At 42.9% G+C, this 13,771-nt stretch overlaps 2 protein-coding genes across 3 annotated transcripts in view; one reads left to right on the forward strand and one right to left on the reverse strand.

Moving 5' to 3' along the window:
* Positions 1 to 6,068, forward strand: part of MTREX (Mtr4 exosome RNA helicase) — a 45,631-nt gene extending 39,563 nt beyond the window's left edge. The window contains exons 25-27 of the mRNA XM_066614561.1: positions 27 to 189; positions 5,356 to 5,460; positions 5,732 to 6,068. Of these exons, the coding sequence (XP_066470658.1) occupies positions 27 to 189; positions 5,356 to 5,460; positions 5,732 to 5,784 (321 nt within the window). The 3' untranslated portion in view covers positions 5,785 to 6,068. The remainder of the gene's footprint in view (positions 1 to 26; positions 190 to 5,355; positions 5,461 to 5,731) is intronic.
* The window catches only part of PLPP1 (phospholipid phosphatase 1), a 100,593-nt gene continuing 89,141 nt past the window's right edge, over positions 2,320 to 13,771 (reverse strand). For both annotated transcript variants that reach the window (XM_066614564.1, XM_066614563.1), the window contains exons 5-6: positions 6,827 to 7,003; positions 2,320 to 6,353 (exon numbers count right to left, since the gene is read on the reverse strand). In XM_066614564.1, coding sequence (XP_066470661.1) covers positions 6,222 to 6,353; positions 6,827 to 7,003 — 309 coding nt within the window. In that variant the 3' untranslated portion in view covers positions 2,320 to 6,221. The remainder of the gene's footprint in view (positions 6,354 to 6,826; positions 7,004 to 13,771) is intronic.

Below are 13,771 nucleotides of genomic sequence, written 5' to 3' on the forward strand. Positions count from 1 at the left end.
TTTAATAAAGGCCTTTCTTTTTAAAGGAATGTGCAAAACGAATTGCTAAAGTGTCAGCAGAAGCTAAATTGGAAATCGATGAAGAAAACTACCTCAATTCCTTTAGGCCAAACTTGATGGATGTGGTATACACTTGGGCCAATGGAGCTACATTTGCCCACATATGTAAAATGACAGATGTCTTTGAAGGTACGATGCTTCTGATTACTACTTCTAATGATCCATTATTTTTATACACATATGTGGCTAGATAGACTAGTCCTGCAAGCAGTGTATTAGCTGGTAAAATATCAGTGTACAAATCCTTCACCACCTCCAGGCACCTTATCAGAGGCCTGTGGGACAATCTTGTTCCCTGCCCTGGCCTTTCCAAGTCTCTTGCTTCTCTTCTGAACATGATGCAAAAGATGTTTACAGCCTGTTCTTGTGCCTACTTACTCAGAAGTCCCATTTCAGCTGAGTGGGACTAATTCCCACATACCTGTGCCTTGTACCAAAATCTTTTTTTCTTCTTCTTTGCACTGCAGTGAGCAGGAGAAAAATGAGGAGAATCAGGGCCTGATCCACAGCGCGGGCCACAGTCGCAAACATGCCATAAAGCACGTTTGCGGGGCTTACCGCCGGGCTCCTGCCAGAGCTGGCTCAGCTCTGGCTGGTGCTGAACCAGCGCGCAGCGGGCACCCGGGTTCCGCAGCTCACCAGTCTCTGTGACCGCTGGGCTGCAGAATGGGAGATGGGCGTGTCCGGGCGTGTGGGGGGAGGCATGGCTGGGGGCGTGGGTGAGGTGTGGTGGGGGAGAGGCGGATCCACGGAGCCAAGCTCCGCAGGATCCAGGGTGCTCGGGCAGGGCTGCTCATCCTACAGGAGCACCTTCACTTTAGCGGCGACCAAACAATCACCGCTAAAGTGAGTAGCCCCATTGTGGGGTTGCTTCCGTTACTCAGGGGAAGAGGACAAACGTCCCCTTCTCCTGGGGAGCCTCCCGCAGTAGCGCAGAAGGCACTGGATCCGGCGGAAGCCCTCCGTGGAGCCGCTGGGTCCCGCAGCTCAGGATTGGGCTGCCCATTACTGCAATTTGCCAATACACCTTCTCTCCTTCTCCACTATCTACTTTAATCATTGCAGCTGTCTGTGCAAACCAGCGGATCAGACTGATATGCAGGGAGGCACAGTTGTAGCTTCTCCTTTTCCTCAGAGCACAAGATAGGTGAAGATCACAATACTATGTAACATTACATGGGAGTGAGCTCCATTGAAATAAATGGGACAGAGTAAAATAGTAATCATACCTAGGATCAGGCTGCAACAAAGTCTTTGCCTTCCAGGCTGACACATTGGCTTGTTCATGAGGAGATGTCGCCACTACAACAAACACAACATAATTCTGACAGGACTGCAGATATAATCTTACTAGTTCTCTAGATCTTGGGGAAAAATGATGTGCTGAATTCAATTCAGCACAAAGAACTGTTCTGCTTGTTTTCTTGTCAGGTGAAAATGTGACTTTCAGTGTTTTTGGTTGAATTCTCTAGAAACTCTTAGCAGGCTGATGGTGAAATATGAACCCCATTTGCAAAATTTGTAGATGATTTTCTTACATGATGCCATGGTTCCAAGCGGGGTGAGAGGTTGTCTGCGGACATCCTACATTTTGCTGATGTTGCCAGCATAAAAGCTGTCAAGTCTTTGCAGGACTATTGCACAAAACTGTCAGCAGTATTATGTTTGCTTGTTTAATGTTTTGATGTAATCCTGATGTCAGTATTGCTTCATTACAGCCTTTTTGAAGGCACCAGTTGTTTGGATCACAGCTTACAAAAGCCTTAAAACAAATGGATACAAGTAATTGTCCATCTCTTTTTATACAAAAAACTGTTGTGCTAATGGAGAGCGTCACTTGTTTCTGAGAACGCTTTGTGCTTCAATAAGTCCTGGTAAATTAATGACTACAGAATCATGGTTGAATTGCTGTCCCACCCGTATTTATAAGAGCAGGTCATGCTGTTTTGTGTTGAAAGAAGGGTGAGGAATCCCATGATTTAGCTCTCTCTTTCTGTGTAATGCTTATGCTGAGACACACACCTGCTGGTTAAAGAATCTGATGCAGTTCAAGTGTATGTCCATGGTTAAATAAAAACCACTGACATAAACAATCCACACTTGATCTCTTGACCTCCTCTTCAAACTTTACCAAGAAGGAGAAATTCTGTCACTGGGTCCACATGAAGGCTGTTGATGTCCTGTATGTCCCCACCCCTCTAACTTTCATGTAGTGAAAAGCAGCAGAAAGGGTAAGGTGGGAGAACAAAAGAGACTTGGTTTCATTTTTGTCAGATACACTTTATTGGTTGCAGTGAAGCAGGTAAGCAGTCAATTCTGTGGCTGGTTTCAATTGCAAATACTGCATCAAGATGTCCCCATACCCTCTCCCCATGCAAGTAGATAGTAATGGGTCTTGCACAGTAAGTGAACTCTCTGCTACAATAGGGAGGTCAGAGTTGCATTATGAGGCAAGTGTCTTGTTGTTGGGCATCAGGCAGAGTGGGATAATAAAGCTTTGTAAGCTGCCCACAACAGCGATTTCCGTTGCTAGGGTAGAAATTATATAAAACCCAGACAAGGCACTGACCATGATAGCATAATCCCAAACCACCATCCCACCCATTTTTTGCTAACTCAGTATAAATGGCACATCCTTATTTTCTTATGGTAAATTAGCAGTCCTTTAACAAAAGGATGCTGTTTCTAGTAACTGCAAGAGGCAATGTCTATAAGAAGGCACTTTTTATTATGTAAAAGACATTTAAGATTTCAGTGGCTAGGGCTGGAAATGTGTGGTATTTTTAAAGAAAACTAGAGCAACAAGCTATAGATACTTCAGTATGCTTAACAAGGACTGACCAAGTTTGTATACAAAAAATGTGTTTATATAAAACAGGACCCACACATGCTTATTTTAATCCTACAAGGAACCTTATGTGGGTGTCAATGTACTTAGGCTGCATTTTCATAACAAGTCTTGCAAGCATATGTCAGCCTAATGATTGCTTGCTCAGCGTACAGCATGGCCTACTCTTGAGGATGTATCCCAGCTTCTTTTGGCTCAGACTTGTGTCTTTTTGGTAATTGACTCCAGGTGGCTTGTATTGCTGGATCCAGAATCAAACCATCAAATTTAATCTCACATTGAAGCTAGCTGGGGGAAAAAATACATCAGTGGCCTAATTTCTAAGTTATGATCTTAGAAGGAAAACTCACTCTTGAGCTCTAGGCCACCCCACCTGTTACAGATTTAGCATGTACCCATTTATACCCAAAAATGTTTTAGGCAAAAATGTGCCTTTATATCATACTGTGTGTATTGTAAAGTATGTGGGGTGGTTGGTGGTGAAAATCATGATTCTTGGCTCCGTGCCTCATATTATAGGATTTACTATGCATATATGCTGAATGTTAGCAGAACTTCTTTGCAGCTGGAGCAAGTGTGCCCAGACTTTTTGGCATGAGGGCTGCAGCAGTGTACTCTACTCATGCAGTGTAGAGGGCTGGAAAATAAATAATATATACATGGAGAACCGATGTGCTGAGAGTTTGAATACAGTAAGTGGGTGGAGGTGGAAGGAGGAAGGGAGCAGAAGGCAAAACTGACTTGCACAAATGGAATGAGAAATGGTTTTGAAACAGCATCAAGCAACCTACGATGCAAATCAAACGTTGTCTGTTTCTGCTCCATGTAAGTTTAACATGGAATATAAATGTAAAATTAATATCTAAGTCTCCCAGCATTGGTATGTACCTCATTCAGCCACTAGAGGTGCTGAATGTAATGCTATGTAATGGAATACTCTTTCCATTACATTCAGTACCTCTAGTAGCTGAATGCGATACACAGGTCCAACCTTGTTATACATGGCTTTGACTCCATACAAATGGCCACTGCAAATGAGAAGGAATGTGCTGATCCCTGGAAAAGCAGGAAAAATGAATCCCTTTAAAAGCAGTTTTAAAAACTGCTTTTCTTATTGTTGTAGAGATACAGTCATGGAAGCAATCGTTCCATGTGGCTCCTGGGCTAGGGTTTGGCAACCCCTGCTCTAGCGGGATGTCTGAGTACCTGCAAGAGTTAAGCTACTGCCTAAGTCAAGGATGTCAAACATAAGGCCCGGGGGCCAGATGCGGCCCCTGGAAGCTTTTAATCCGGTCCTCAGGCTCTCAACTGCTGAGCAGTGCTGAGTGTTACTGCTGAAACAGCAGCAAACATGAAAATTGGGCTTTCCCATATCTTGAAATACTATCAAGATTTGCATATTTTCTCTTCTGCCATTTGCAGTTAATAAGCTTCTATATGATAACAAAGTGCTGATTTCTGGCCATCAGCTGCTTCAGCCACTAGAGCCACCATGAATGCTAACTTCGGCCCTCTGTAAGAAATGAGTTTGTCACCCCTGGCCTAAGTTATAAGATCACCTCCTTTTTCAGTTTCTGCATGACTAAAGTAAGTCATGCCAGCTGCTGACACCTGTGCTTGAGCAAAGGCAAGGATGCACTAACCATTATGCCTGTTCACTTAAGACAGTGGTTCTCAAACTCTGGGAGAGTTTGAGAGCCACTAAGTACTTGCGTGGGTGGGGGGGAGGCAGCGGCGTGATCCCCAGGATCACACTGCCCAGGGGGGCTGCAGGGGCTTGGGTGCACTAATGTAGGGGGAGCCTGGCAGCAGTGAAAGTAAATGCAGAGTAATTGTGCCCTGTCTCCGCTAAAGCGGAAGTGGAGCGCGATCTCGCTGCATTTACTTTCACTGCTGGCGGGAGTCCTGCTGCAGGTCATGCCTGGCTCCCTGCAGCCTGGGGAGGCTGCAGGAGGCTTGGGTAAGTGCACCCAAGCCTCCTGCAGCTCCCCTGGGCAGTGCGGTCCTGGGGATGGTGCTGCTGTCTCCTCCCTGCCTCCAGGTTGCCCCCCCTTCAAAGTTTGAAAAGCCCTGACTTAAGAAAAGTCAGTTTGAAAAGCCCTGACTTAAGACATGAAACATATGACCAAGCAGAAGCTGCTCTTCCCTCTGGTAGGCCAGGATGTGTACACTTAAGAGGCTGGGGCCAACCACAAAGCTGAAAGGAAGGTTGCAAGAAATGAGAGTGCACCATACTGTGGAGTAGCTATTTGAATGCTATATAATTGGGGGTAGTTTAGATTTAGTGGTATAGATCAGGAACATGAATGATCTTGTACAGGCCTGGGAATAAATGGTTATGCCTCTGAGATAGTACAGTGAAAATGTAGACTAATTTTGTGCAGAAAACATATTTGGAAAATCTGCTTTAATGTATTTTAAGGGAAGTCTTTTCCTGTTCCCTGCAGGCAGCATAATTCGCTGTATGAGACGACTAGAAGAACTGCTCCGTCAGATGTGCCAAGCAGCGAAGGCTATTGGAAACACAGAACTGGAAAATAAATTTGCAGAAGGTCTGTATGTTCAGCATCTTATACATACAGTTTAAAATGTGAAGTCTGTTTAGCACAAGCCAAAATATCCCTACTGACTTGAATGTAGGCTTGATGTGTTATGGGGCTATCCACTTTATTCTCTTTAATGTAATAGATAATGGGAAGGCTCTTCATGTCTCTGCACTGCATCAAGATAGCTGTGTAAGCTTTTGGGATGGGAAACTGAAAATGATACATTTTCAAGACTTAATACCAAGCTGCCTTTGACTTGTATTTTTCTCCTTAACAGGTATTACCAAAATCAAAAGAGACATTGTGTTTGCTGCAAGTCTTTATCTATAAAAGTGTTTCCAAAATGAAGTAGGAAGACTGCTAACACCAATTTTGCAGCAGAGGCATCCACCACTAAACATGAAGTTTTAATGGGAAAGGCTGCCATTCCTCCTTCTCGCTGAGCAAGACAATGCTTAATGTTCTTAACTTGTATGTATTTCACCACAAGTCTCATGCTAGCAAAGCACACTATACAATCAGTTTGTACATAAGTGTTACCACATTGTTTTAATTAAAGCCAGAATTGTGTCTTTAAAGCAAAAGCTTGAACCCATAAAAATTTGAAGTTTTAAGATATGTCTGTCATCTGTTACTATATACACACACACACTTAAAGTGAGCATTCAAGAGGTATAGCAGCAGTCCCTTCAAAAGGTATTTAATTTATTTATACATATATAGCCCAGAAAGAATTGTGATTTTTCCACAGGGTCGTTCTTGAAATCTCATGGCTGGTGATTACTGCCATAGTGATTTCCATTGGTAGGTGTCTCATGTAAAGTTGTGTGTGAATCTTCCTCCTCCTTCTGTTTAAATGAATGACCCCTCTCTTTGAAGAAATCTGATACATATACAGCCTAGAGGAACAGATTGGACATCATTAGACAACACATCATTGCAGAGGAAAACTCTGCCAATGCCATGCTCCAAGCTCCTTCTACCTTTGGTGTTATAACAATATGTACCCTAGCTGACAGGAAATGCTGCTTCTCAAAACAGTTTAGGTGGCAGTAGGAGCTTATGTAGTAATATACCCTGGCTATACACACATTTGCAGCAGCTGGTTTAAAGAGCAGGAGAAAAGCTGAGACCTGGACCAAATGCAATAAAGCTAAAGGGGCATCCTGCTTTTCAGTTACCCAGAAAATGCCTAATTTACCATACCATTTTCTCCACCCTTCCACTGAAGTAGCTAAGTAAACAGAAAGGTTCCTTAATTGTTTACTCTCAGTGAGACATTATCCTGAAACTTAATGTCACTAAAACTTATTAAACTCAACTTATCAGGAAACAGAATAAACATAGCAAAAGTAACTTAGTATCTACTTACAATAAGTATGGCAACCAGTGCTCCCTGAATAAGTCCAGTCAATACATCACTCCAATGATGCTTATAATCAGAAACACGAGAGAGCCCCACATAGATGGATGCTGCAATCAAACCAAACTGTGCTGTAGGACGCAGAAGTCTTGCCCAATCACCTTTCATTCTGGCCTGAAGATAAAGCTAAAACCAAAAGGACATACATTTAGCACAAGAACCTTAGGGCTTTTTTTTTTTTACATTTTCTGAGCTCTTATTGAAATATCACAAGTACATAAGGTAACTTAAACAGAACAATGATTTGCATGCATCTTTATACTTGCATCAACACAATTACATGTTTCAATACAACTTATGTTAGTCCACTGGTTGGTAGAAAAGGTGATTCATTTTGTTAATTTCTGGATATACCTACCTGGAGCTTGCTATCTACTGAAGCTTAAATATAGAGTCAACCTAATTCTGATGTAATACAAACATGTAATGGTGTCTGCTGTGTCAGCCCTAGTCTCACAGATGCATTTTTTGCTGGGCTTGTAAAATGGACTTTAGAGGGGTTGGGAAAGGTTAATCTTCAGTATCTACCTTTAGATTTAAGCTGTATAGTGTTTCATAGTGCATGGTGCACAGCAAGTCCTGGAAAAAGGCAGGCTGACTAAGTAGTGCCTAATAGTGTGTACACAACTCTTCCTGTTGTATTCACTTTCCCTACACCAGCAGCTAAAAGGGGAAAGCCATGGTATTTGGAATCCACTGACACCATTACAAACTAAAGACACCAGGGAAAGGAGAAGCAGGTTGGGAGAACTCAAAATTCCATTTTGCAGACAACTTTCAGTTTGACCAGAAGTTGATTCTGGTTGCTTCTGTGTGAAGGACAACCGAGTGAGTAGGCAGTCCAGCATGACCCAGAAGAGACCTCCCAGGCCTCCAACTAAGATGCTGGTCATGACCTATTGCAGAGGATAAACTACAGATAAGCTATGCAATGCTGAAAAGTTTGAACACCTGTGTCGACAACCTTTAGTCTCGAAAGACTGGTATCGCGCTCTGAATGGTGGTTCTGGAACAGCGTCTAGTGTGGCTGAAAAGGCCGATTCGGGAGTGACAATCCCTTCCACACTGGGAGCAAGTGCAGTCTGTCCCTGGTCTGTCTCCCTGGCTATGGGCCTTCCTTCTTTGCCTCTTAGCCTCAGACTGTTGGCAAAGTGTCTCTTCAAACTGGGAAAGGCTATGCTGCACAGCCTGCTTCCAAGCGGGCCGCTCAGAGGCCAGGGTTTCCCACTTGTTGAGGTCCATCCCTAAGGCCTTCAGATCCCTCTTGCAGATATCCTTGTATCGCAGCTGTGGTCTACCCGTAGGGCGCTTTCCTTGCACGAGTTCTCCATAGAGGAGATCCTTTGGGATCCGGCCATCATCCATTCTCACAACACATTAAACAGTTACTAGCTTTGTAACAAAAATACCAGTCTCTTAAAGTTAGGCTAAGTATTCTCTCAATTATAAACAGTCCCAAAAGGTACACCAATATAAGCAGGTCTTTAGAAGTGCATAAACAGGGAGGGATGGGGGGGGGGACAGCACAAGCCTCCAAGGCAAGGCCTATATCCCCGCAGAAGACATGGTGCTTTGGGTTTGTGATGTGAGCCTCAACAGGCATTGGCCTGCAGAGCAGAGCTTCTCTCAAACAACCTTAGCAGGAGAGTAGACAAATAGAAGAGAAGTGGTCAGTTGGATACTGAGAGTCCCAATTGTTGGTTAGGTTGGATATCAGGATTGGGCCCTAATTGTTGGTCAGCTGGATACCAGGACTCTGTATTGCATCTAGAAACAAAGAACTGATGCCGATTAACCAGTAGCAATTCATGTGAGACAGCCCAGAAAAGAACCTGAGAGCAGTGCTTTACACCACTTGTAGTTTTTAAATACTTTTCCAAGAGCAGCCCTATGTAAAACAGATTGCAAAAATCTAATCAGGATACAACTAAAGGCACAGGTGATGGCAGGCTGATATGATTTCTCAAAATGGGTTGCAACTGGAATTGTTGCACACTGGGCTCAGGTAGAAGTTGAGTCTCTAGGAATATCCCCAGGCTGTGCACCTGCACCCTCAGATGGGGCAGTGACATAGCTAAGGGAGTGCAGGAGGTAGCAGTTGCACCGGGCAACAAGCTTTAGAGGGACAACAAGCTGAGCTGGACACTAGTGACCAAAATTGTGAAAATCATGGTATGTATGAATAATACCATCATATCATTGGGTGAGCTGCTGGGGGGGGAGGCGGGTTCCTCCCAATTTTCACTTTTCAAAAAGCCCCGGCGTGATGTCACTTCCGGTTGTGACCTCACTTCCAGGGCAACATTTTGAGCTTGGCACCGGCTATGCCACTGAGATGGGGTGCTTTCCTGTGCAAAACAGGCTGAACCAGACCAGCTCTCTTTGTAGGATAGGCTGGGTGCTAGGATTATTAGGACTGCAGCACCTAGCATCAGATATGTTTACACCTTATTTGATAGGATGCAAGTTGTGCTTAGCACTGCCATAGGATACTTCAAAGCTTATGGACCTACTCAAGTTGGAATATTTATGGGGGTCTCTGTTATAAGTCCCCCCACAGCTACAGTATATTTCTCCAGAGCTAAGTCCTCCACTTTTTGAAGATGTGAACAATGAAATTCCCCACACTTATATCCTTAACCTCATGCAGACTTCCCTTTATTCTTGGAGCTTTTAAAGCAACAACCCTGGATTTAGCCTTCACTGCACTTGCAGGCTCTTTTGTCCTCAAAACTCTTAAAGAGACAGTGCTGGATATTCACATTTTGAATATGTGAATATTCTTTTACTGTGTCTGTGCACTTCTTTCTCTCCCCTGTTTTCCTCCTCCAAACCTTCTGGGGTCTTAAAAGGACATCATTATTTATAGTATTATCGTGCTAGCATTTGTTTTGGCATTGTGTGATTAACTAGAACAAAAGGGAGCAGGTTTTTTCAGTGTAATCCTATGATGTCTACGCAGAGGCAAGCCCCACTGAGTTCAACCGAACTTATTCCAAGATAAATGTTATTCAGTTTTAACCTATGTATCTTGCCCTCCCTGGATATTCATATTTGCTGTACAGATACTATATTAACCACAAATTCCGTGGTAAGCCCTCTTTATAACACCTTATTTCGTAGAGAGAAAATTCCTCTTTATGAGTTGCTTTACTACTAGTCCAAGTTTTCTAGTCATCAACCTGAATTTAAATGTCCAGTGGGGCAGGAGTTGCTACTTTCTAAAGGTAAATATTTGGGAAATGTCTAACCAGTTTTTCAAAGCAGTTTATATTAGTATTTGTATCGAGCTCTTCAATGCTACAAAAGGATAGGCCAAAGTTTCATACTCTACGGAGGAATACTGGGAAAGCCTGACTGAAGAAGTTTCCCATAAACTGAAGCTATACTTCAAACTTTAACATACTTGTACATGAACGTTATCAGGCTCACTAGAGGCATGTTTTCAAAGACGTGCACATACTCTGTTTCAAGAGCAGAGTAGGCCTGACAGCTGCTCTAACTGCTGAAGTTCAACACAGTAAAATTACACAGTAGAGTTACAAGCCAATAGATTGTTTTCACAAGGCCTATTTGTGACCCATTTCTACACCAACATAAATCATTTCTTCCCAGTGAGAACACGAGTCATGCTGGTGGTCTGCAGAGAGCAGGACATCAGTTGGCTGGCATGTTTCCTTCTTTCCAGCTGAGAAATTCCACAGAAGACAGTGAAAAAATGCATTCCGTTGCTAATACTGTTTTCCACATAGAAGCCATTGCTGTAGTTGGCAGAGGAACATCACACATATAGGAGGGAAGGTGGTATATGCGGGCATGAGTGGGAGAGAAGGCGGACTTCAAGGCAGTTGCTTGGAAGAGTGCAAAGGGATCTGAATGCATGATTCAGGATTTTGTGCCACTTGCTGGTCTGTCAACAGGCCGTTTGAACCTTACTAAAGCACAATACAGTCACCAAGAAAGACTGCACAACCCCCATGGCAAAACAGGAAACTCAAGTTTATGGACTTTCTTGACACAGCCATAGCTGTTTAAGGTGTAAGAGCTAGGCATCAATAGCACAGACATATGGCTCTTACATTTGTTTTACTACAAAAGATAGTGGTTGCTGTGTTGGTCCTAAATGAAAAGGAATCACACAGCTACCTGTTTTGTTGCATCAGTACTGGTGGTAACATTTTAAACCAGAGAACAGAACTTCCAAGTTGCACAGCATCCTCCTTCAGTCTCAAATGCCTGGATAGAACTAGCAAGTCTACAGCCTCCTAGCCCCAATGCCATCAAATTCACTTCAAAGAACTGACAAGTTTAACATCAGCAGCTGCTGCTTGTTACACATGCATAGTTTAATTTCTCATGCCTGTTAACAGTGGTAATCTGTATTAAAGCACATCAGCTGCCCTCTCATCTGAACTGCAACTTAACAGCAGGTACTGTTATCTGTACCCCTTTTTCCCCAGCATCCCCCAAGTGAAGCAATAATTAATAAATAATTCAACCAAGAGCAAATGCTGGCACCTACCATAGCTTTTTAGAAATGGCAGCAATGGTCTTCTGATATGCTATGAAACGTACATAGGAGGAAGGCTTGTCTATGGCAGCTCCAGACTGCCATAAGACATTAAGAGGCAGCTTCAGGCTTTTATTACTCAGACTACTTTTAAATGTGTGATTTGGAGCTTCAAGCTTCAAGTATCTGCCACCCAAGAACTCATACCTAGTATTAATTTAGTGTCTTTCACTCAAATGTGCAACAGTCCTGCAACCTCTTGGCCTAGAAGTCACATTTCAAAATTTGAGTACGCACACTATTCATTAAGCTAGGCCTAAACTAGTATAAGCTTTTTAGAATTAAAGTTCTTCTAAACACACACAGAGTCCTGCAGCAAGCTTTTGGACACTATGGCCCATTTCGTCAGATGAAAGAAAATTTAAGATTTTAACATTCAAGTGACCTACAGCTCAGCCTGACATGATTAAGCCAGAAAGGAGAGCTACATTAATTGCTATAGGATGGCACTTATAGCATGAGTTTTTCACCTCCCAAAAGGTGACATTTAGCAGCAGTTCAGTCATAATTGGCAAAATGGCACAAAGCAAGATTGTAAACCACTGCCAATGAGAATAGGGGCAAGAAAATCCATTACTTATGGTATGTGCTTACAGCACAGATAGCAAGAGAAACCTGCCACAAGGTGCTGGTGGCGAAGACACCTCTGAAACAGCTTTGGCTTTGAGGAAAGGGAGATAGCAGTGTTAATCTGCAAGTGGCACAGATGCAGAGTTTCTCCAGAATCCTTTCTGCTCTGTTCATTGCCATTTACCTTTGATACCAAATCCTTTTAGCTTTGGTGGTCCTCTTTTAAAAGTGCTTTTGATTTCCTAATAAAATACCCTCACGGCTCCTTCTTAGATGTGTTTATGGAATGTGGTTAAGCTTTCATTCATAATGAAAATACAGACTCCGCCACATACATCCTGAGCAGCAGTCTTCCCACTTTTCAGTCCAGTGCTCCTTTTCTCCCACTGAAAATTCAACATTCACCCCCTTTAGAAGAAGCCACAGACACAAGTGGAAACATCTTTTCAAGTCAAGTGATTTGCTCTTATAACAACACATTAACATCTCAACAAGAAGTTCTTGTTAACGGGGATTTTTAGAGTCACAGTTAAGAAACGCTTTTTAAAAGAACGGGGATTTTTAGAGTCACAGTTAAGAACCGCTTTTTAAAAGATCAGACCAAAAAAGGAATAATAAGCAATCTATGAATCAATATTTGAATTTTCTGTTTCTGTCCTTTGAATTAAGTCTGGCGACTTGACCTCCCAGAACTTGTTCTATTAACTCAGATTATGTTTCACATACGCAACCATGTACATAAGCCATTGTAGAACACAGGGTCTTCTCACTGCTGTTTATGCTGAAGAGTCTTGTCGGGGCTATGCGGCGTGCACAACCCACAGACGATGTAGTGCAGCGTACTGCTTGCACCAGCAGTGATACAAGATAGCTCGGAGAAGGAATGAAAATACAAAGTCAGGCAGATTTCCACCACCAAGTTGTATTTATATGTATTACAGATAGCTGGACTCACCAGCAGCAAAACAGCAAACAGTCATGAAACGCTCCAACACAAATTTACGCTCTTCTAAACTCCTCACCACAATCCACAAGGGTAGGCTCTGGAAACCTCCCTTTTATACCTCCCTCTCGACCAATCAGGTAAGGGATGACCTCATCTCCATTACCTCATACTCTCGTGATTCTCTTGCATCATCTTCCCAAGATGCATAGTCACAGTGACTCAGCACATTTAAACAGTGTTGATTGGTCAGTCCAGGGTCATATGGCACACATAAATTCTGCCTTACTCTGGCCACGGGCTTACACACAGATACAGTCCCCAGGCTTTCAGGATGGGAGACCAGCTGCTGTAGGCTTATACCATAGTCTTTTGAGACTGAAGGTTGCCAACCATGCTCAGACAGCAGATTTCTTCAGGCTGTGCAAAACTGTCCTGACAAGTCTTTAATAGATTTTTACAGCATAAACGTTTGTGGACAAGTGTTATATTTGCTGCAACAGATTAGCAAAGCTACCCCCTTCACCCAGTTGGAGAAACCATTGTATTTGATAAGGTAATTAATCTTAAATGTATTATAGAGAGAGGTTTGAAAACTGTTATTTTATTCAGAAGTAACCTCATTGTATTCAGTAAGACTTGGGCTGTAATCCTATCTTACCAGAAACAAGCCCGCTCGCCCGTCCATCCATTTATTTGATTTATAATCCGCCTTTCTCCCCTAAGGGCACCCAAAAGAGATTTTATACACAAAAGAAATTAAATATAAAAGGGATCAAAGGCTTTGAGTTCTACCCCATTTCAAAATGAC

The sequence above is a fragment of the Tiliqua scincoides genome, chromosome 2 (genome assembly GCF_035046505.1).
Source record: "Tiliqua scincoides isolate rTilSci1 chromosome 2, rTilSci1.hap2, whole genome shotgun sequence".
Taxonomy (NCBI): Eukaryota; Metazoa; Chordata; class Lepidosauria; order Squamata; family Scincidae; genus Tiliqua; species Tiliqua scincoides.